The following is a 21,231-nucleotide window of genomic DNA, read 5'->3' on the forward strand; positions in this document are numbered from 1 at the left end:
CATCCAACCTCAGCAGCAATAGCACGCTGTGAGGGCCTTGTTGTTGGACCTTGCTTATGCAGCTCAACAATCCGACCGCGTTCAAAGACAGAAAGTTTTTTTTGCCTTTGTCATCAGGAGGTCATGACAGTGTGGATACCTGACAGAAAATGACACTGAATCCACATTTTTGCGAAGATTTGGGCTTTTAAAGGCAGCGGTCTTAAACTTTTGATCAGCTGATGAACAGCCTATTTCAGTTTAATGGTTGTTTGCAATAAATTGCTTACTCAATTTTTTTTTTTTTTTTTTTTTTGTCTCACTCCGATTTCTTCTTTTTGCATTTTGAAGCTCTGCTTAGAACCTTTTTAAGATCCAACAGTGCAAAATGTAAATTCTTGCAATTTCTCAACTGGTCTTAAGATTTTGATCAGGAGTGTACAGTGGACTGAGCTACCTACCAGAGACACAGAGATTATTTTGGTTTCAACGATTAGTATGTGTCAAATCCTTCCACAACACAGTTGAATGACATCTGATGTACTACTACTACCACCGTTACCACTACTACTCTCTCTACTACCACTACCACTACTACTATTACTAGTACTACTACCACCACCACTACCTCTACAACTACCACTACCACTACAACCACAACAACAATAACAACTGCTACTACTGCTGCTGCTACTACTACTACTAATAATATTAATAGTAATGTATTAGGGTGAGACATTGACTCAAACTGATCAACTGATGATTTGAGTTTCAATAAGCAGTCAAAGGTATCAGCAAATCCAAAGTATCAGTCTGATTCTGTGTGAATGTGTTATTTCAGTGCATGCTGCACTGGCCGTTGCAAGTTGCACAGCTGTGTGAGTTGGGTGCTAATGGTTTGACGGTGGTGAGCAGTGGGTGTTAGTGGGTGGCGGGCGATGGGCACCCAGCTAAAGCCCTGAAACAAAAGGCCTGCAAAACCCCACTGATGATTCAGGAGGATTTGCCAGCAAGATCCCATGGCATGCCAGCAGCCATTGTGCTGAGGTGGCAGCCTGTGCCAGGGATAGCTGAAAAAAAAAAAAAAAAAAAAAAAAACACACAGGGGCGTAGTCCAAAAATATCCACTACCCAGCCTGCACTGGAATTGCTGATGCATAAACACAAACAAATGAAAATATCTAGTGTCTAAGGTTGGACAGAGACGTTGGTTCACTGACATATCAGGCTGATATTTAACTTTGGGTCTGATATCAGTCAGTCAGTACCATCCCTCTCAGATATGATGGAAGTTCCTCTTTTTTCACTTAACTTCAGGCATGTCAATCAGGAAAACCAGAAAACTGAAGCCTGAAAATTGCCTCCTTAAAGGGAAAGTTCACCCATTTTGAGAAACGTTAGCTCTGTTCGGCTGCTCTGTAGGACAGTAGGGGTGCTATCTTCCAATCATTGTTACTGAGTGCTGGATACTGGCTGCATGCTCCAAATGCAAACTGTTAGCTTCCTGCCATTGAGGTAGACCTCCCCCCAGCTAACATTCTTTAAAATAACCAAAATGAGCATCACTTGCACATACGATTACTGATAGCTTTGCTCAAAATAAATAAATAAATAAATAAATAAATAGTTGAACCGTCCCTTTAAGGAGCTACAAACCCTCCAAACAAACAAAATTGAACCAAATTACTATGGCTTTCAGTCCAGAGTTTTGGTGTCCCATGATGTTCTGAATGCTGTTTCAGAGGTTTTTGCACCGTGAAGTATGAATCTGAGAGAATCCCCCAGATTCCAAGATTAAATATTGGCACAAATTATTAATTCTCAGCACTTTAAACATGAAAATGTTGTTATCGGTATATAAGCATCAGCCCTCAAACCCCCTGTCATTTGAACCCTGCTCATTGATGTGCTGTTTTGAACAGCAACATTTTAAATAGCAAGTTAGCATGTTGGCAATATACAGCTATGAGGCATCTGTTTTTGTTTTATTTTAATTTATTGGATATTATTTTGTATCCTAAAGCCTTTCTCCTCTAGAGGCTTTTTCTCACTTTCCAGATAGAAAATAGTGAGGAAAACAAAAACGAATAATGGTGATGCATAGAGAATATATTGTTAGATATAATTGGATGCTTCCTACTAATCCATTTTCAATCAATTCAATGAATTATCTATCCATATACAATAAGTATATATATACAAATATGCCTCTGAATAGTCGGGCTACTCTAGTACTGAATATATCCAGCAGAGGGGAGTGCAGTAGAGTGATTCAGCCAACAGAGCAACAGCAGACTAAACACACACAACACACACAACAAGTGTGGGAAAAGGGGACCCAACCAAAATTTAAACACACACACACAGCACACCCAACACACACGCATGCATGCACACACTATATTTTTCACTGTTTTTCACTTTTTTCTCACTTTTTTCATATGAAACACTATTTTTCAATGAGAGTGATAAGCTTTTCATTTTGACATGATTGCTTCACGCTGCAAAAAATATAAAATAATGAAATAGTGGACTGCATTTCATTCATGTATCTGCCGTTAATGAAATATAGAAAAAAAAAAAAGCTAGTTGCCAAATCAATCAATCAATCAATCAATCAAACATACTAGATGCAGTACATGTAGTACTAAATATGCCCAGGAGAGTGCAGTAGATGGATTTAGCCAACAAAGCAATGACAGAACACGCACACACACACACACACACACACAGAGACCAATGAGTTGAGTGAGCTGTCAGTGTTTTTTGCACCCCCATAAAAAGACTGTTTATTTTTTCAAGATGAAAAAGTCCAACTGACTTTGATTTTCTACTTCTTGACATGAAATAAACTTTGTGATTTTTTGAATCTATGAAAATTCCAGAGCCTCTTCAAACACACTTCTATCAGAGAATCCTGACCTGGTGCAGGAATAGAAAAAGTGAAGTGGTCTGTCCTTCAGACAGAGCAGGACACAGGAGCCACCTGTGTCCTGCGCTGTCTTCTTTGTGTTCTGGTGCTCTAATGACCCGTGTGGTACAGGTCACTGGACTATCAGCCCTATTCTGAAGGATACAAAGAAGACAGAGCAGGACACAAAGACAGAGCAGGGCACAGGAGCCACCTGGTGGTACAAGGCCTGCATTACACAAGACAGCACAACATAATCTGAAGTGACAGCTAACCCTAAAACAACGTTTAACTCTAAAACCTCTTGACCCATCTTAATCTTGACTATCTTGGTGGATCATGTGGTGTGTGAAATGCATTATGGGATTGTGTGGGGAACAAACAGCAGGGCAGCAGTGGGATAACCACCAGTAATAGAGAGGTTAACGCTGAGTGCACAGAAAGAGAGGAGTTTTGAATTAAAATGGTATTTATCAGACCGCAAAACACTTCCAAACACCCCTGACGCTGATTTCACACCTCATTGTATTTACTTTTTGATATTTACTGTAATAAATTGCAGTTTACTATTGCTCCGTATGGCATGCATCTCCCTCTTGTTGTTGTGACCCTCAAGCCTTTTGAAAAAGTTTGATTTTTATGCACGAATCCTGCTTGGGGCTGTATGTTCTCTCTTTTTTGTTTACTGGTACCTAATATTTAAAGACTTTCTGCAGATTTATTTATGAAAAACAGCAGTCAAGATGTGATATTCCAACTGGATCTAAAAGAGTGTCTGTGTGGTACTCTATAGTGAGTTTTCATAACCTTATCATAGATTATGGCATGATAGGGATGTCATGCAGTGTAAACCCATCTAGACTCAGTTTTCCTGCATTTTTATTTCAAAATGTACTCACTTTTATGAAATGGCCTAAATCTTTATGGGGTAAATTATGCTAACTAATCTAACTAACATCTACACACATAACTGTAACTGAGCAGCTTTTTTGTGTTCTTTTATGTTTTTTGAGTATTTTTAACGTCAGTATTTTTACTTTTACTTTAGTACATTTTTTTGCTTGAGTTTTGTCCTTCAACACATTTTAAAAGAGATCCATTACAGACAACACATGGTCAGTGATATTCATTCATAATGAACACTCAGAGCAAAGATGAGAAGAGGAAGCCACTTCTGCTCTGTTGCTTCTACTTTTTGCATTTTAAATTTTTCACATTAAAAGCTGCGTGATGAAAAACTGCAGATGGTCGAGGGAGGGAAGTGGGGACCATTTAGACTGAACTGGCAAAAAATGTGGAACAAGTGTGGGAAAAAGAGGGAACCAACCAAAATTTAAACACACACACACACACACACACACACACAGAGAGAGAGAGAGAGAGAGAGATGAAAAAATCATACAGCAACTTTTGTGTTGTCTTACAATTATGGGAATGAGCACAACAAGTTTAGGTTTAATTTTTCTTGCACAGACTAAAGCAAATTTGTCTCCTTGTGACGTTGTTATTCTACTACAAATCAGATTTGCACCGCTGTACGGGAACTTTACTTTAATTTCCACTGCCTCTGAGAGAAATGTGCTTTCCACTGCACTACATGTATCTGACAGCTGTCGTCAGTTAATGTGAAGAACAGGTTTTTACGTGCAAAACACATGCAATGGTAGAATGAGCACTTTGACTTTTGATGCATAAGCACCTATTGCTGCTAAAACATATATAACTTTACTCAAGTAAACTTTTGAATGCAGGACCTCTACCTCAGTACAGGATTTGAATGTTTTTTCCACAACCTCCAAAACCATAAATTCAGTAAGGGATGTGTGTGGTAACACTAGTAAATGAAAGTATGTGGTGTGTTTGATTATTTAATGGGTAAGCTGAGATGTATACTGAATTAAAGCTGCTATTGCTGCTGCTGCTGGTGGTGGGGTGTGTCAAGGGGAAACTGGAAAGGGGGGCGGTGTCTCTCTCTGTGTTGAGGCCCCAAAATTCCTAGGTACGCCCATGATGGCACTATAATGTCTTTACGTTTACCGGGAACGTACACTTTTGCATTGACGGTTGTGTTCTATGCAAAAATGTATTGTAGGAGTCCATTCAGTGTCTTGATTTCATGATTGTTTCCTTCATCCATGCTGTCTCAGTTGGATTACTCTGGTCTGGGGGGATCTGCAGACCTCCTAGTCGATCTCAAAGACGCGATCATTGCAACCGCAGTTGTGTTGACGTGGTAACGGTAACTTATCAATTAGGGAAATGCCTGCTCAGATGTACAAAAGTAAAAGTTAGTGAAAGTGTGTGTTAAGAAACGAGCAGTCATGCTGGACTTCGCCATCTTCGCCGTGACCTTTGTCATCATTTTGGTCGGAGCTGTTCTCTATTTGTACCCGGTGAGTGACAGCAAGTTTGCAGCTAGCTAGTTAAGCTAGCTGTTAGCGCTCTGTACCGTTGGTCTTGTTGAACCTCATTCACAAATACGGGAATTTTACGTTTTATTTAGCTGCACATTGGAAAACATTACTGTAAACCACATAATTGTTAGGGTCAGTTGTCAGTTCGGCGAGAATCCTGTACACCATGTAACAGTTCTTTTATATACAACACATACGTTTATGAAAATGATTTATCTTTTAATCCAGCTGTTTGCTTCCATCGTGCATGTCTGTGATAAGCAGCGAGCCAACTTTACAAGTTGAAATTTGACTGAAATAAAGTGCTGCTAGGTGAACATTTTCTATGCCGAATGATTTGTAAAATATCTGAAATTATGTGTTGCAAACGGCAGTCAACTGAGTTTCAAATAAGTTGCAAGTTTAACGTTTTAAATTAAACGCCCATATTTTGAGTGGAGGCTTGGCCAGCCGTGTTCACGGGAGTGGCGGTCCGGCGCGAGCTGCCAGGGCAATTATTTGAAAACCAGATGGAAAACTGGCAACTTAAATAGTTCCTGTGGAATTTACAGCGACTTACATTTCTACTCGCGAATCACTGCAGCTTTATGTGCGAGTGTTAAGGTGTATTTGTAGTTGTGCTATTAAATCAAGTTGTTAAATCAAGTTTAAATCAATGTAGTTAAATACCACTGACAACCTGATCCTGGCAGAGAATAAGGCAGGGCTGTGTGTCCTTGTTAGGGTGGCTAGAGACATCACAGCTATGGTTTCAGATAAACTCTTAATAATGAACCGGCTGGATCTTAATGAAATCAGGCAGTTCAGTCCCATCTGTTTTCCTGTTTCCAGTCATCCAGACGAGCCTCTGGCATCCCAGGCCTCAACCCCACAGATGAAAAGTAAGAAACTTGATCTATTTTTTATTTATTTATTTATTTATTTATTTACCACTGTATTTCCAGCTGTTGCAAACTTAAATTTGAATGTAAGAGTGAGAAAATAACACCAGCTGATAGAAAAATGGCCATTTCTGACTATGGCTGGTAACTTAGCCACTTCATCAGCTAATCAGACATTCTGGTTGAAATATTATAGTTGGCTGATCAAAATACTGAACAGGTCATGCAAATTTCAAAATTGACTCGCTCAGAAAGTTAGTGTCCTACCCTTAGAGTTGTCAGGGTGTGTAAAGAAGTGCTTTTCCTGTGTGGACTCATGGGTAAAAGATAAATATCTAATATGGAAAATGTGTTGATGATCACAGAGGAGAAATTGTCTTATTTCATCATTAAAGCAATGGATAAAAGTACAATAAAGAAAAGCTGTTGAGGCTTACAGGTGCAGCGTCTTCATCTTGGTGATATTAAGTTCCTATTGATCAATGAATTGACAGTCCATTGTCAGAATTTTCACAGGGAGGTTTTGCAAGAGTGCATAATTTGTCTTTTGACATTAGTTTTGTCTATCGGATCCTCTTCTTTTCCTCTTTCCCTCCCTGTCTCATCACTTTCCTCTCTGTCAGGGATGGGAACCTGCAGGACATTGTGAACAGAGGCAGCCTGCATGAGTTCCTGGTCAGCCTGCATCAGGAGTTCGGTCCTGTGGCGTCTTTCTGGTTCGGGGGTCGGCCGGTGGTCAGCCTGGGAGCTGTGGACCAGCTGAGACAGCACATCAACCCCAACCGGACCAGTGAGTACACCTGCAGGTCATTTTAACACACCAAGGTCTCTGCAACTAACAGAGCAGCTGAATCCATTAATAGAAAAAAAGTTAATAGAGTCATTTACCTTGCAAACAATCATTAGTGTCAAATGATAAATCAATTGGGTGAAAACATGCCTCTTTCTCTGCCCATTTGCTCCTCTCAGCTGACTCCTTTGAGACGATGCTGAAGTCGTTGCTAGGTTACCAGGCGGGGGCAGCAGGCGGGGCCACAGAGACCCTGATGAGGAAAAAACTGTACGAGAGTGCCATCAACAACACACTGAAGAACAACTTCCCCCTCATGCTCAAGGTGTGTCTGCCCTAACACAGCTTGAGAGGATGGGCAAAACTCATGCGCCGCCTGGCTTAGACAAGAGGATTTTTTTTTCATCTTTTCATCACCTTAAAAACGTATATAATAACGTAATAAAGAATCGAGTCTGGCATCTTGCTGCAATAGACGATCTTTGGGCACTGGTGAAGTTTTTGTCCACTGTTATATTTCATGGTACATTTTCTGAGCCCTGAATAGTTCCTGTCTGAAGCCAACAGCCTAAAAAACAAATGACAGATTGACTGCATCCAATCCCTAGTATGTAAGCTAGTAAACATTAAAGTGATACCATATTGTGGTGGTGCAGATGCCTCAGCACCAGCACCGTGCAGCACGTGACCGCGCGTCTCCTGTGTTTCTCTCAGCTGGTGGAGGAGCTGGTGGCCAAATGGACGTCGTTCCCCGAGGCCCAGCACATCCCTCTGTGTGCCCACCTGCTGGGTCTGGCCATGAAGACGGTCACCCAGGCCGCCCTGGGCCAGCGCTTCAGAGACGACAGCGAGGTCATCCGCTTCCGCAAGAACCACGACGCGGTGAGATCATCTGCTCAAATAAAACATCCCCTCTGCAGACTCTCACGTTGTTGTCATCAGTCTCGCTTAGCTGAGTTTGTTTTTCACCTGAATCGCACTTGGTCCACCAGATTTGGTCAGAAATCGGGAAGGGATACTTGGATGGCTCACTGGAGAAGAGCACCAGCAGGAAAGGGCATTATGAGAATGGTGAGTACAAGTTTTAACACAAGTAACTAGATACATTTTGAGTTCTATAAGGATCCATGGAAACTTAGTGTATTATTAACAATTGGACAATATACTTATCTCACATTACAAGGCAATTAATGCTACAGGAGTCTTGATTGAGCAGCAGTGATACAGTGTAATAATAAAAGTTCAATGACAGCAAAGTCTGATTGTGCAGAATTATGTTTATTTCTGAGCCACAAGTGTTTGTAGCAACAACATTGTCTTACTAGCAGATAAACAGTTTAAATTATTATCACTGCTAAGTGCAAGAAATATACCTTTAATGGTGGTGTTTGTCTCAATTTGTGGTTACTACAGCACAATAAAAAAATAAGTGATATTAGGATTCAGTTTCTGCCTTGTGTTATGTTTAGATAGTGCAGTAAATTAAATTTTGATAGTGTCCTATTACATTTTCTTCTTTTTGTGTTAAGAATTTTTGTCTGGGAAAAGGTGCAATCCCTTAAAGCAAGGGGTCACATTGTAGCTCCTGTAAGAGTGTGTGCAAAATGTAAAAACTATCTGAAAGCGAAAGCCCCTCCCCCTTCCACCCCCACCCCCTGGCGTTCAGCTCTGTCAGAGATGGAGTCGGTGCTGTTGTCTGTGGCCCGGGAGAGAAAAGCCCAGAGGAGCCAGACAGTATTTGTGGACACTCTGCTTCAGTCCAGCCTCACAGAACGACAGGTGAATACTGATGCAGTTCACACACACACACACACACACACACACACACACGCCTGTGGTCACTATTTAGTCAGTGGGGGCAGACACTCATCCTGGTTTTAAAAGAACAAAGGACAGCTGTGGGAGATCTCCAGGGCTCTTCACCTGTAATGCATGATTTTTGCGTCAAGTACTCACCATGTACTGCCTTTAGTCCGTGACAAAGGAAGTTTTAATCACAAGCCTTCATGCTTAACTAATTTAAGCATGATGGCTGGTGGTACCTGGTTACCACCTATAATAGGGAATTTGAAAAAAAAACTTAATGATGTCTCTCAATTTACCTTAACAAGCACAAGTCAGCCTTGGCCCAGTGTGTAGAATTAACACAAAATTTAAGGATGTTTGGAAAAAATTTTGAAACTGTAGATAGTGCATATTATAAATAATCAGGAAGAAACTAAGAAATTAGCTTTTTTTCATGACATTGTAGGGTCTTTTTTGGACTATTTTCACTATTTGTGCCACTAATATCTTTTGCCCTTTGAACCCTGAACTGATTTTCCCTTAAAGTTCCTCTTAAGCAGCTTCAAATATAGACTTATTTCCATATTGTATGACCATGTCTCACACACATTCTGTGTCTGGAGACATGTGACTATGCCATAAGCCTAGAAATAAAGGGAGTGAAATCGGCCCAGGGTTCAAAGTTCAACAGAGGTCATTCCACAATGTGTTTTTTTTTTTTATTTGTGTGTTGAGTTAAATCAGCACTGTTGTTTTGAAAGTGCTGATATTTCCCTGGTGGTTTCAGATCATGGAAGACAGTATGGTGTTCTCGCTGGCCGGGTGCGTCATCACAGCCAACTGTAAGTGATCCCTTCCCAGGACTGTTAAAAAAAAAAAAAATAGTGTTCAGCCCCTATACACACATAACAACACACTTTCTGAAGCTGCAGACCAAGTGTCACTCAGATTTTGAGGTTCGTGTTTTTTGTGCAGAATGGCTGTCAGTGATCGATGGCTGCTGTCTAGTTTACAGTCATATTGCCAAGCCACTGTCAGCACACCTCTCACCAACTTTTTTTTTTCAGAATATTTTTTGCATTTCTACTTTATTTGATACTGACAGTAGAGAGAGACAGGAAAGACAGGGGAGAGAGAGTGGATGGCCTGCAGCAAAAGGCTCAGGCTAGATTTGAACCCAGGCTGCTGCGTTGAGGATTCACCCTTGATAAGTGTTATACGTATCTCAAGAGTAAACCACAAGGTCCAAGGTCAGAGTCCCGCAGCTACCAGCAGCCCAAAGTGTCCGGGAGCTGTATGCATGTAACCTCCTGAAAACACTCCCATGGCGCTTTCACACTCACACCTCAGCCCAGTGTTCAACCCCAGGGCACCTCATCTGATTTAATCGCTCGCCCTCAGGTTTACACTCACCTTTGTGTAGGAGAAGGTGCTTTTACACATATTATTTTAAACCCCGGCTGAAGAGACAGGCATTTTAAATCAACTATAATGACTAGATTACTGAGAACGGTCTCACCTTAGTAACCCGGTGTATCATAGCAGTAAAAAGCCTGGCCTTGAATATTCATGCTTCCCCAGCTATTACTCAGCTTGCAGATTCCTTTGTCAGACCAATTTGCACTTGTCGTTTTAACTCTGTGTCTTTCTGACATTTTCTCCTCTACTTAAGAAACTCCTGAGCCTCCTAAGGTCCTGCTCCCAGTTCTGAACAGGTTTTCACTATAGAAGTTCTCATAAGGGCTAAGATGCTTTGTGAATAATTATTGACAGATATAGCGGTCTGATATTGGCCTATTACAGATATATCAGCATCATATTGTTATCGGCATGTGTTGAGTGTTCATGCACAGTGTTTGTTTTTAATATATAATATTGTTGAATATGCTTTGATGAAAATATTTAAGAAAGTAGCCTTCTGAGTGCCTTTGTCATAGGAGTGCAGTGTGATTGGAGCACAATCTACAGAGAAGATGTCTATTTTCATTTTAAATCCCATATTGATCGGGCTCTAGTTTTTACTAGGATTTACTCGTAGAATTAAGTGGACATTCTCAGAAAACATTGTAATGCTAAATCTTTTCTTAGAATTTTGTCGCTTAGTATTAGGAAGCTTTGTACGTGCGGTCCCTGAATTGTAAATGTAAAATGTTAAAGGAACAATTTGTTGTTTTGGCAGTGTGTATCTGGGCAGTTCACTTCCTGTCCACCTCGGAGGAAGTGCAGCGCAAGTTGTGTGAGGAGCTGGAGGAGGTTTTGGGCTCAGACCCGGTTTCTTTGGACAAGATCCCCCAGCTCAAGTAAGACCAGACTAACAGGTCTTAGTCTTATTTTCTGGTGTCATCTTACTATACGTCCAGTGGTGCCATTACTTATCTGGTTAAGAAAATCACAATTAATGACCAGACAACTTTTTATCCCACAAGAGCAGTTTCCAACTAATCAGTTCACATGGGACTGATATTGCCTTGTGCTATTTTACAAGGCATTTTATAGTACATAAGAGACAGCAGCGCATAGTCTATAATTATTACCAGACATGCTCTGGTAATGATTACATTACTGACTTGCTCATGTACAACTAATCCTGTCTGCAGAAGTCTTCATTTACATCTTCCACATGCCATGAAATGTGTATTCATGTCCATCTGTCTGTCAAACATGACATCTCTAATGGGCTGATTTGGATGACGCTCGAACGGGTGATGCATCTTCACTTTAAGTTCCTATATTTAAAAAAATATTACACTAATTGGCCAATTGAGATGCAGGACAGATTTTGACATTGTGTCCTGTCTTTTTGGGGGGCTTTTTTGTTATAACTACTTCTTAATCTTCATGTGTTTTTTTGTGGCATATTGTGTTTTTATCTTCTGTTTGTTTGTGGTGCTTTTATTTTATTATTATTTTATAGGCCTGGGGAGACTGCTGTTATGAAATTGTAAAATTTGAAACTTTAACTGTTAAACCACTGGTGCAATTTAGATGCATCTTGTTACTAATTGGCCCAGTGGGTCCCTGCATCACTTAGGGGCCACAAAGGGGCCTGTTGACATCCAGGCCTGAACTAAGCTTTGGTGCGTTGGGTAACCTTGCTGCGATCGTGTTTCTGTCCTGGGCCAGATACTGCCAGCAGGTCCTGAATGAGACGGTGAGGACGGCCAAGCTGACCCCCATCGCTGCCCGGCTGCAGGAAGTGGAGGGGAAAGTCGATCAGCATGTCATCCCCAAAGAGGTATCTGGTTTCTTTATCTCTCTCTCTGAATTCTCACAGCAAGAAAATCAGCCAACCTTTTTATTAGCTTTTAGCCTGGTTAATTCACACTTATAAACGATGCACAAAAGAGAAGAGGTAAAAAAACACTAATCTTGCAGGTGAGGTCAAGACTCTGTAAAGGATCTCTCTCAAAAAAAATCAGAATGACAAAAAATTCAAGGATTCGGGACTTGAAAAAAATCAGATGACAACCAAGGACACATCTGAAATAAATAACAAACTAAATGACAGCAAAATTCATGAATGGAAGTTGAAGCAAAGTCAAGGACAGGAGTCAAGCAGCACTTAACTAGATTTTATTCCAGGCGTCCACAAGAAACAGCAGTAATACTACAGCTTGTATATTGAATTGTAAAACATCCATATGAAACAAAGAGTAATATTTTGTTCTTATATTTCAGACTCTGGTGATCTATGCTTTGGGTGTGGTCCTGCAAGATGCTGACACCTGGAGCGTCCCGTACAGGTTCATTTCACTTCTGTTATTTCTACAGTTGAGTTTTAATTTGTTCACTGGAAACATCTGACATGTAAATTACCGGGCAGCGGGCTTGTGACAGGAAAATTGCTGGTTCATCGCAAAATAACTGCTGGACTGCACTGAACATCACAGATTGATGATATTTAACAGTGTGGGAGTATCTGAAGGCAGACTGTTTTTTTTTTTCATCTTTTTTCTTAAAGGTAAGGAGATGAAGGGAACAAAATGGAATGAAGACAACTTGTTTATAGCACAAAAAAACATCTCACGCATCGATTTCATTTAGATGATAATTGGAAGGGAAATTATTTAGTTCATTATTCACACCATACAAATTATAAAATAAAATAGTTCAGTTCAATATCACTAAAGAATTGTGCCCATTTAACCCAGTTTACCTGAAATCCGTTTACTTGCAGCTTTAAAGGTTAATTTCTCCATTACATAAACATCCCTTATAATTTCAATTAAGTCTTGTAATATAGGCGGGTCAGGTTTTAGCCATTTTTATAGTTTTCTGACTTTCAGCTATCATTGTTTTAAACAACAACTTATGTCTTATTAAAGTCATATTTTCAGGCAAATAGCCTAGTTGTAGTACATCAAACTAAATGGATCAAATACACTCTGTATGATCATATGTATTTCCTGCCAAAAGGAATGACTTGCAGGAATAGCAGTCCCAAAAAATATTATAATGATTGATCACAAAACCACCTTGTCTCCAGCATGTTGACTCCCCTGAAAAATGTTTTTTTGAGCTGGTGTAATAATAAAGTGTATCACATTGTTCCAGCAGAGTTCTCTCCACTTGAGAGAGGCGTTTGTTTGCCACTGGATTGTACATATAGTCTCCCATCTTCCCCTGACCGTGTTCCTATTTTTCTTTCACATATGCTGTAGAGGTTGTCTCTGGCTTAAAAACCCATTGTTGAGTCTAGAAATCATTTTTGTTCAGGTTCGTGATCCTTATGCTGAATAAAGTACATTCATTATATCATTCTGTTATGTTTCGTCTGGATACACCCCTTTGCTTACTTGATAGAAATGATGTCTCATTTCTAATTATCTATAAAACTCCTTTTGTTCTAGTTGGAAGTTATCTTTTAGGGTTTGAAAATCATGCGGTTCCCCATTAGTCAAAATGGTATAGTAGGCCTAGAGCCCCCTTGTGGCCAAATTTTTAATCTACTGTGTAAAGTAGCAGGGATAAAATCAGTGTTAAAGCGTACCATCTCAGATGCTTTTCCTCACTTTTTAAATTTAATATTTTGACCAGATAATTCCATATTTTCTGAGGTAAACTGATCCTTAGGTTGGTATCATAGCTTGATTGCTGTATTGTCTGTTAGCAGTCTCACTATCTTTCCATTGTGAAATATGTTTGGGATTACACCAGCAAATAAGTGCTCTCAGTTGGGCAGCCTTGTGATAGTCCCTGAGGTAGGTATGGTCGTGCTAGACTCCAGATATAAAATTCGTGGTAATGAGTTCATTTTCACGATTCCACTCTAGAGGCTAAGCCCATGAATGGAGGCAGCTGGTCAAGTTTAATTTTTGACTTCAGGGAATCAAAGTTAATGGATCTAAGTCTGTCCAAATCATTAGACAGAAACACCTCAAGCTATTTCATTGATTCTGCCTGCTAGTCAAGGTTATACTCTGACTTTGTGTTATTTGGAGGGTCAAAGTTATAGAGCAGCACCTGGGTCTCCTGTACAGTTATTTTATAGCCTAACAAAGATCCAAATACTAGAAGTGAATTCTTTAAATTGGGAAGAGAGAGAGCGGTCACTCAAATAAACCAGCATATCATCAGCAAAAAGGGACATTTTATGTTCAAACCCAGTTATGCTTATTCCCTCGATGCTATCTGGCTGTTTAATCCATCAGCTATGTGATTTGTGGAACAATGCAAAGTGGAGTGGAGAGCAGACCCCACTTTGATGGCCCAGCACCCCCTCAAAAGACTTAAATATTTGTTAAATTCCCATTAATTTTATTTTCAGCAGATGGCTTACAGATTCTTGACTATATTAATAACATCATCATGAAACCCAAATTTCCCTAAAACATAAAAGTATGACCAGTTTATTGAATCATAAGCCTTTTTTGGGACCCAGCCCCAAATTAACTGCACTAATTTTATGTTTTTCGATGTGTCTCATAATATGCAAAGTCACTGTACATTGTCCTGAGTCTGCCTTTCCCTAATGAAACCTGTTTGGTCATGCAAAACAAGCTCTGTTCCCCTTGCCTTAATAGATGCATACAGCTTACAGTCCACATTCAGGACAGAAACTGGTCTATGATTGGCACATTCAAGTTTGTCTTTCCCCTCTTTTGGTATTACAATATTTTGGCTTCTCTCCAAAAGGGTGGGATTTCACCCTTATGCACAATTTCATGCTGAGAGCAAGCCTACTGTATGTTGTCCTTTAAATATTTGATATCATTCTGGGTTAGATTTGTTTGGTTTAAGTCTACCAATGGCCTTATGTAGCTCCTCTTCTTTTATTTTTGATTTAAACATGTCATTGTGAGCTGCAGTCATTGAGGGAAGATTCATTGAATGTGAAAAAAAAGTTGATTTAGTTATTGGACCATGTATTTTATAGATAGTGGAATCTGCCTGCTGTTTTTCAACTTCTTTGCCAAGAGCTTAACAGAATGACGGCCACCTTCATAGTGTGTACATTTCCAAAATATGCGAATCCTTTGTATCCTTTGTATTTGAATCTTAAGTATGTAAATTATTATTATCATTTCTAACTAACTCTTTTGATATCTTGAAGATGATCCTGGTTCATTTTATGTTTGTGTTTGAGCGTTTCTAAGGTTGAAAACATACAGAGGTGTCCCGCTTTTGGATGTGGTGATTTAATTTTGGCCCCTGTGTCACCGTGACTCTCCTCTGCTCTCTCAGGTTTGACCCACATCGGTTTGAGGAGGAATCGGCCAGGAAGAGCTTCTCTCTGCTGGGTTTCTCTGGAAACCAGGCCTGCCCAGAGCTCAGGTAAAGAGCTGCTTCTTACACGTTTAGAAAAGCAAAGCTGATGTTTCCCATACAGAGATGTGTTACCCTCTCTTAGAATGGTTCAGCCAATTGTTGATCAGTTGTGGCTTTGGCTGCAGAGGATACAGAAAAAAGAGAGGTACAATACAATGAAATTAAAATAAGATCAATATATAAAAGACAGAAATAAAAATAAAAAAAATGCGCCTGAGATTGTTATGAAGTACACAGAAATTGTATTACAGCACAAATCTGCTAGATGGGGAGACTGGTAAATTTGTCTAGTCCTCTATCAAGTACACAGACCATATCTTGAGTTTAATTTATCTTCTGTTAATTGTAAATGAATGGTGTGATATGTGTGCCAGGTTTGCCTACACTGTAGCCACCGTCCTGCTGAGCATGCTGGTGCGTCAGCTGAAGCTGCAGCAGCTGAAGGGCCAGGTGATGGAGGTGAGGTCAGAGCTGGTGTCCACACCCAAAGACGACACCTGGATCACTGTCAGCCGGAGAAGCTAAGCTCCAACTCGACCGGGAGCAGAATACCTGAAGAGCCCTGTCCCAAAACGCAATGTACTTTACACTTTGGTTTACAAAACCTGTACGTCATCATTCAGTGTTCTTTTGAATGTAGAGGATTCAATTCAGTCATTTTGTTAACCCACAGCTAAAGATAGCTCACTTTTTCCAAATGGTGGATGTTTCATTATGGAATGAAAATCTACAGGTTTATCATTCTTGTCATGAAGAGTTGTTTTTGTCTCACTTGGTTGAATGCACAGTCTCGGTGCTTTTTGCACATATGTTGCACACTTTTCTCTCTTTTTACCCGAGCATTCCCATGGATGTTGTCTGTCTTCTGAGGCTGCATGATATTGATCAAACCATGTCACTCTTTCTAAGCCTTAAACCACATTATCACCTGGACCTACTGCAGGTCGGATTTGCACTTAAAAGATTCCACCTGTGAAAGGAGGGAAACTCGGTGCTTTAATGCTCTACGATGTAGAGAGTAACAACTCGGGCTCCCTTCAGTTTTTCTGTTCTTTAAACAACAATATTCCCAGTAACTTGGGACTTCTCTGTCTAACAAAATGGTGATATTGATGGACCTGGTTACGTACATAGCATTTAGACATTTAATTTGTTTTTTAAATAAAGAAATATCTTACATGTTAAATTTGTATGAAGATTGTGTGTGGTTGTGTCTCATTATTTATTATATCTTTGTTTCCTCGTAACATGGAACAGGCCTGTACAGCCATCTATCCTCAGAGAATTTAAATAGGAATTGGAAATGTCATTTGTTCTAAATGCAGTTTCGGCCTACACACTTGTTTTTCAACACTGGACAGCGTGCCATTTTATGTGCCGCAATTTTTTATGTTCTTTACTGCTGCCTCTATATCATTGATTCCCAAAGTGGGATCTGGCATCATTAAAAGGGTCCTCAGCAAAAGAAAAGACAGTTTAACCTTACCACTGGGCAGCTGGGCGGCATAGTTATTAGTCTGTGGCTGAGCCTGTGCAGTGAAAGAAGAAAAAAAAAAGAGAGAGAAATTCCCTTGGGGGAACAGTCTGCATTCATTTTATTACTACTATTTACATAGTTACTGCAAAAGAATCTATAAATTATGCTATAAGCTTTGTAACTGTGTTGCAAACACATGTCATTTTCACCTTATGTAACCACAATACAAAATCCTCAGCAGAAGGGCTTCATGCTGTAATGCCTACCTGATTAAACATTAATTTTGGGAACCCCTGGTGTGCAGGAGCAGTGTTGAAGCTGCAGTACCGTGCAAAGCCTGCGCGGCGCTAGCGAGCCCACACACACCGCTAAAGATGTGAAAATGGCGGAGCTACAAATGCTTCTGGAAGAGGAGATTCCGGCAGGGCGCAGCGCATTACTAGACAGTTTCACCAACTTGGAAAGAGTTGCGGAATACTGCGAAAGCAACTATGTTCAGGTAAGTGTCGTCGGTGTGGATACAGGCAGTGTTGTTTTCCATGGACATCACCGGTACAACACGGTGGGCGAAGTGATGCTAGGCTAGCTGATGCTAACCAACGTTAGCCGCCGATGTGGTGCAGCTTGTCCACCAGTAATGTTAGCTACCCTCGGCTAAACCACAAAACAACCCGCAGCCAAGCAATTTTTACTGATATTCAACACGGCTGGACCTCTACATCTACCACAGGGATTGTTAACCTTGTTTAGTGTGTGGTTTGTTCGGTTAAAGTGTGTGTGTGACTTGCACATCCATCGAGAGCTAGTGTGTTAGCCAGTTAGCTTGCTAGCTAGCTTTTCGGCATCACCCACGGTCTAAATAAGCAAACATTCACAGCCAGCTGGGTCGACGGCACCGTGAAATCAATTTCAGTACTCTCTGCGGGATCAATGACCGCCGCTGCAGCAGCAAATTGATCTTGCATCCGCTGGGGATGTAGGACGCGTTATTAGGCAAACTTATCCCAGATGGGCTTTACGTTCACAGAAGTAAAACAGCCATGACAGTTTTTATCAACAAGCAGGGCTTATTATGTAGTACAGATCTTGACAGATGTGATCAAAGACGTGCAGGCATTCGAGCTGCCCTGAGTCTGACAGTGGAAGCAGCAGCATATATGAAATATGCCCTTGATTTCGATTGTGCTCCAGCGAGGAAAAGGCAATTTGTACGTGCGATGCTGCATCTCTGGGTCAGGATGTACCAGTCTGTGAAAGCAGGATAAAAGATGTCTAAGGGTTTAGGCATAGCATGCTGGAATGTGTGTGTGTGTCTGTGTGTCTGTGTGTAATGAGTTACATCCCGCTCATAGTTTGTGAGCTGACATATTCTGCATGATGTGATGATAAGACCCTGTTGCAAAATGAGCATGTGTTTACCTGATTTCAAGTGAACCTGGGCCAGTTTAACTTTGAAACCCGAGCAAATTATCTTTATTTCTTTCATAATCATTACATATTTAAAATGATACTTTAAGACAATGATGTGAAAATTAGCAGGAATTACAAGATAATGGCCAGAAAGTTTGCATAAAAGACCAGGAATGAGCAAATGGTACTAAATAAAATTACATATTTGTGATGATTACATATATTTCAAATTAAATTACCACAAAATTGCCTGACCCCCCATAATCAAGAAAAAATCCACCCAAAAAATAAAGTGAATTTTAGGCAAAAGGTGAGCAAAACCAAATGGTTTCAAAGGTAAAAGCAGCTGGGTTTCAAAGGAATAATTTGGAGTGGCTGTTACTTGGAAGAGGTTTTGACAAGGTGTGATCCTGAAATGTGACATCATTGATGAATGGGACTGATCAGGTCTGACAGGTTGTCCTGTGAAGGAGGCATCAGGGCCCTGGGATGTTGGCAACTCGCTGTCTGGCAGGCTGCCGCGGCTTCTTTTCGTCCTGCAAGATTTCCCAACCCCTGTCAGATTAGCATTACCACCTTTAGATCAGTATAAGACTATTTGGTGCCCTTATGTGTAGTGGAGAGGATACGAAGAGGAATACTCAACCATCTTGTCTCTCCCCAGAGCCACATCTCATGATTTCGTGTGCTACGTGCTGTAATCTTTGCTGTAGAAATTGAAATGTAATTTACACTCTTTACCCATTGAAAGTTGCTCTCACAAGAGGGCTAGATAAAGGCTTAAAATGTGGAATCTAATGTGCCTGGCAGTACCCAAGGCAATTTGCAGTGGTGCTTCTGTCATTCAGCTTGCTTGAATTAGCATGTAACAGGTGCATTTTGAATAAGCCACCCTGGGATGCTCCTCTGCTTTTATCTATCATCAATCTGCAGTGTTCAATGTAATCCAGGTGTCATTTTCTGACAAAGTGTTGCAATTTACCTTTTTTTGGTGTTCCTACTTTCTCTCAACCTGCCTTGTCTACTTCACTTTCCTACATTTCCCAGAATGACTTTGACAATTTTACAAACAAAGGGGTGTGAACTTGTTGCTTTAGTTCATGTGTAGGCGGAGAGAACAATAGTAAGAGTTTTTTCCTCCCTGCCATTTGAATAAGAACAATACACCACCAGTCACGAAAATGGACCCCAATGGATCACCCGTAGCTGTTTGTTTAACATTGCTCAAGTGTTTTAGGTGCGTTTTTCCTTTAAGTTCACCTCCAGCCCTAATGCAAACACATGTCCTCCATGGCTTGTGGCCTCTAGCAGGTAATCATGTATCATATTTGGTGGAAGAATTCTGCATAGGTTTGTAGACTGATGGGATTCATTAACCTCTGTGGCTAGTTGACCATAAATGTCACTGTGCTGCTGTGCAGGTAATATCGGCTACACTCAGACTCGGGCCACATAACCTGTTTGTCGTCATGCTTAGGTTGTAATTCAGCAGTGCACCACCCGACACTCCCCTCTAAATCATGCTGGGTTATTTGCGGACTGTGTCGAATTGGTAATCAAGGGTGCTGTTGTGTGAATTGATGGATAATGCTTGCACTAAGCGGGGGTGCCATCCTCATGGCAAGACAGTGGACAGTGTAAGAAAAAAGAAAACAAAAGGAAAAAGTGCAATTTGGACATGTCACATGAAATACAAATACCAGTAGAAATTAAGAGGATAAAACAGACAAAGAAAGGCAAGTAAAGTGTCAGTATCAGTACATACAGGAACTAAATGAATCAAAGAAAAATGTACATAACTTCCATAAAACAAGAAGGTCAAAGTGAAATCAAATCAGATAAAGCCATAAAAAACAGCTTCCCCTAAAAGAAATACAAAATAGAAGAGGGTAAAAGTAACAATGAATCAGTGATGATGAAGATAAAATAAAGGAAATGTCAAAAGACTCAAAGGTTCCAAACCGCATTAAGAAAAGGTCGCCGCATACTTTCTCAGATGGGACTAAAACGACGACACCAATTTCTGCAGCTTCCACAGCCGAAATACTCATTAAGACACTTCATTTTAGACTGGTGGACAAAGCTGATTGAGATTTAATCCTTTTTTCCACCAAAATCCAGCAATTCTCTTATCAGTGCCTGAATTTAACTTCTCAGTTGACCTGCCAATAATGATTTTTACCAGCCAAAATAATTGATATGCATCTTTTATTTATGGAAACATGTCCCCTTGAAATATTCAGCACAGAGACGAGAGTAGATCAGATTGTAACAGATGACCCTTATTGATTTGGAAGCTCAGTGGGTGTTATTTCTGGACCCCAGCACTAATCAGAATGGCATTTTTTTGGCCTCCAGTTTTAACATCACTCTTTGTATTTAATTGTTGTGTTTCCGTGGGAATTCTCAGATAGCAACACCTCAGTTGCGTCTGCTTTTTGGTGAACATCTGACACGAGTATCGCTGGTTTCTGTAGTTTAAATCTCAGGATTTGCACCGCCTTGACACAACAAAGGAAATTGCCTTATAATGAATGTGCGTGGCGGTTAAACGCAGCAGGTTGGATCATTTTACAGCCGTCCTGGAGGTGTTATGATGTGTGAACCATCAGGAAGGAAGCGTCCGTCTCCCCGAGAACACGCTTTCCCACTAGAAACATTAGCTGATCCATCTGCCCTTTGATGTTCCTGTTGATGTGCCCACGCTCTGCCTGCGGCCCGGTCCGGCCCTCTGGCTGCAGCGGGCTCTGAACTCTGCTGCTCAGTGGCTGCAGCTGTTTACCTCCCATCCACCGCCAGGCTATTAAAGACTGTTT

The 21,231-nt window shown here is 40.6% G+C and overlaps 2 protein-coding genes across 11 annotated transcripts in view; both read left to right on the top strand.

The window, feature by feature from the left end:
* The first annotated feature begins 4,940 nt into the window (after nucleotides 1-4,940).
* On the top strand, nucleotides 4,941-16,546 carry cyp20a1 (cytochrome P450, family 20, subfamily A, polypeptide 1). Its single transcript, XM_030074662.1, has 13 exons — nucleotides 4,941-5,283; nucleotides 6,136-6,185; nucleotides 6,809-6,975; nucleotides 7,155-7,300; nucleotides 7,690-7,857; nucleotides 7,968-8,046; nucleotides 8,642-8,754; nucleotides 9,548-9,602; nucleotides 10,940-11,060; nucleotides 11,884-11,995; nucleotides 12,439-12,503; nucleotides 15,445-15,534; nucleotides 15,903-16,546. The coding sequence occupies exons 1-13, from the start codon at nucleotides 5,212-5,214 to the stop codon at nucleotides 16,051-16,053; spliced, it is 1,389 nt and encodes a 462-aa protein (XP_029930522.1). The 5' UTR covers nucleotides 4,941-5,211; the 3' UTR covers nucleotides 16,054-16,546.
* An 821-nt stretch (nucleotides 16,547-17,367) lies between these two features.
* Nucleotides 17,368-21,231, top strand: part of abi2b (abl-interactor 2b) — a 31,459-nt gene continuing 27,595 nt past the window's right edge. For all 10 annotated transcript variants that reach the window (XM_030074213.1, XM_030074220.1, XM_030074268.1 and 7 more), the window contains exon 1: nucleotides 17,368-17,504. In XM_030074213.1, coding sequence (XP_029930073.1) covers nucleotides 17,388-17,504 — 117 coding nt within the window. In that variant the 5' untranslated portion in view covers nucleotides 17,368-17,387. The remainder of the gene's footprint in view (nucleotides 17,505-21,231) is intronic.

The sequence above is a fragment of the Myripristis murdjan genome, chromosome 2 (genome assembly GCF_902150065.1).
Source record: "Myripristis murdjan chromosome 2, fMyrMur1.1, whole genome shotgun sequence".
In the NCBI taxonomy this organism is placed as follows: Eukaryota; Metazoa; Chordata; class Actinopteri; order Holocentriformes; family Holocentridae; genus Myripristis; species Myripristis murdjan.

What these genes read in the sequence shown, in the direction of transcription:
- cyp20a1 (XM_030074662.1), top strand. Translation starts at nt 5,212, where the DNA reads ATGCTGGACTTCGCCATCTTCGCCGTGACCTTTGTCATCATTTTGGTC. An exon ending in ACTTCCCCCTCATGCTCAAG is followed by an intron (nt 7,301 to 7,689) that starts GTGTGTCTGCCC and finishes TGTTTCTCTCAG; the next exon opens with CTGGTGGAGGAGCTGGTGGC. An exon ending in GTGCGTCATCACAGCCAACT is followed by an intron (nt 9,603 to 10,939) that starts GTAAGTGATCCC and finishes TTGTTTTGGCAG; the next exon opens with TGTGTATCTGGGCAGTTCAC.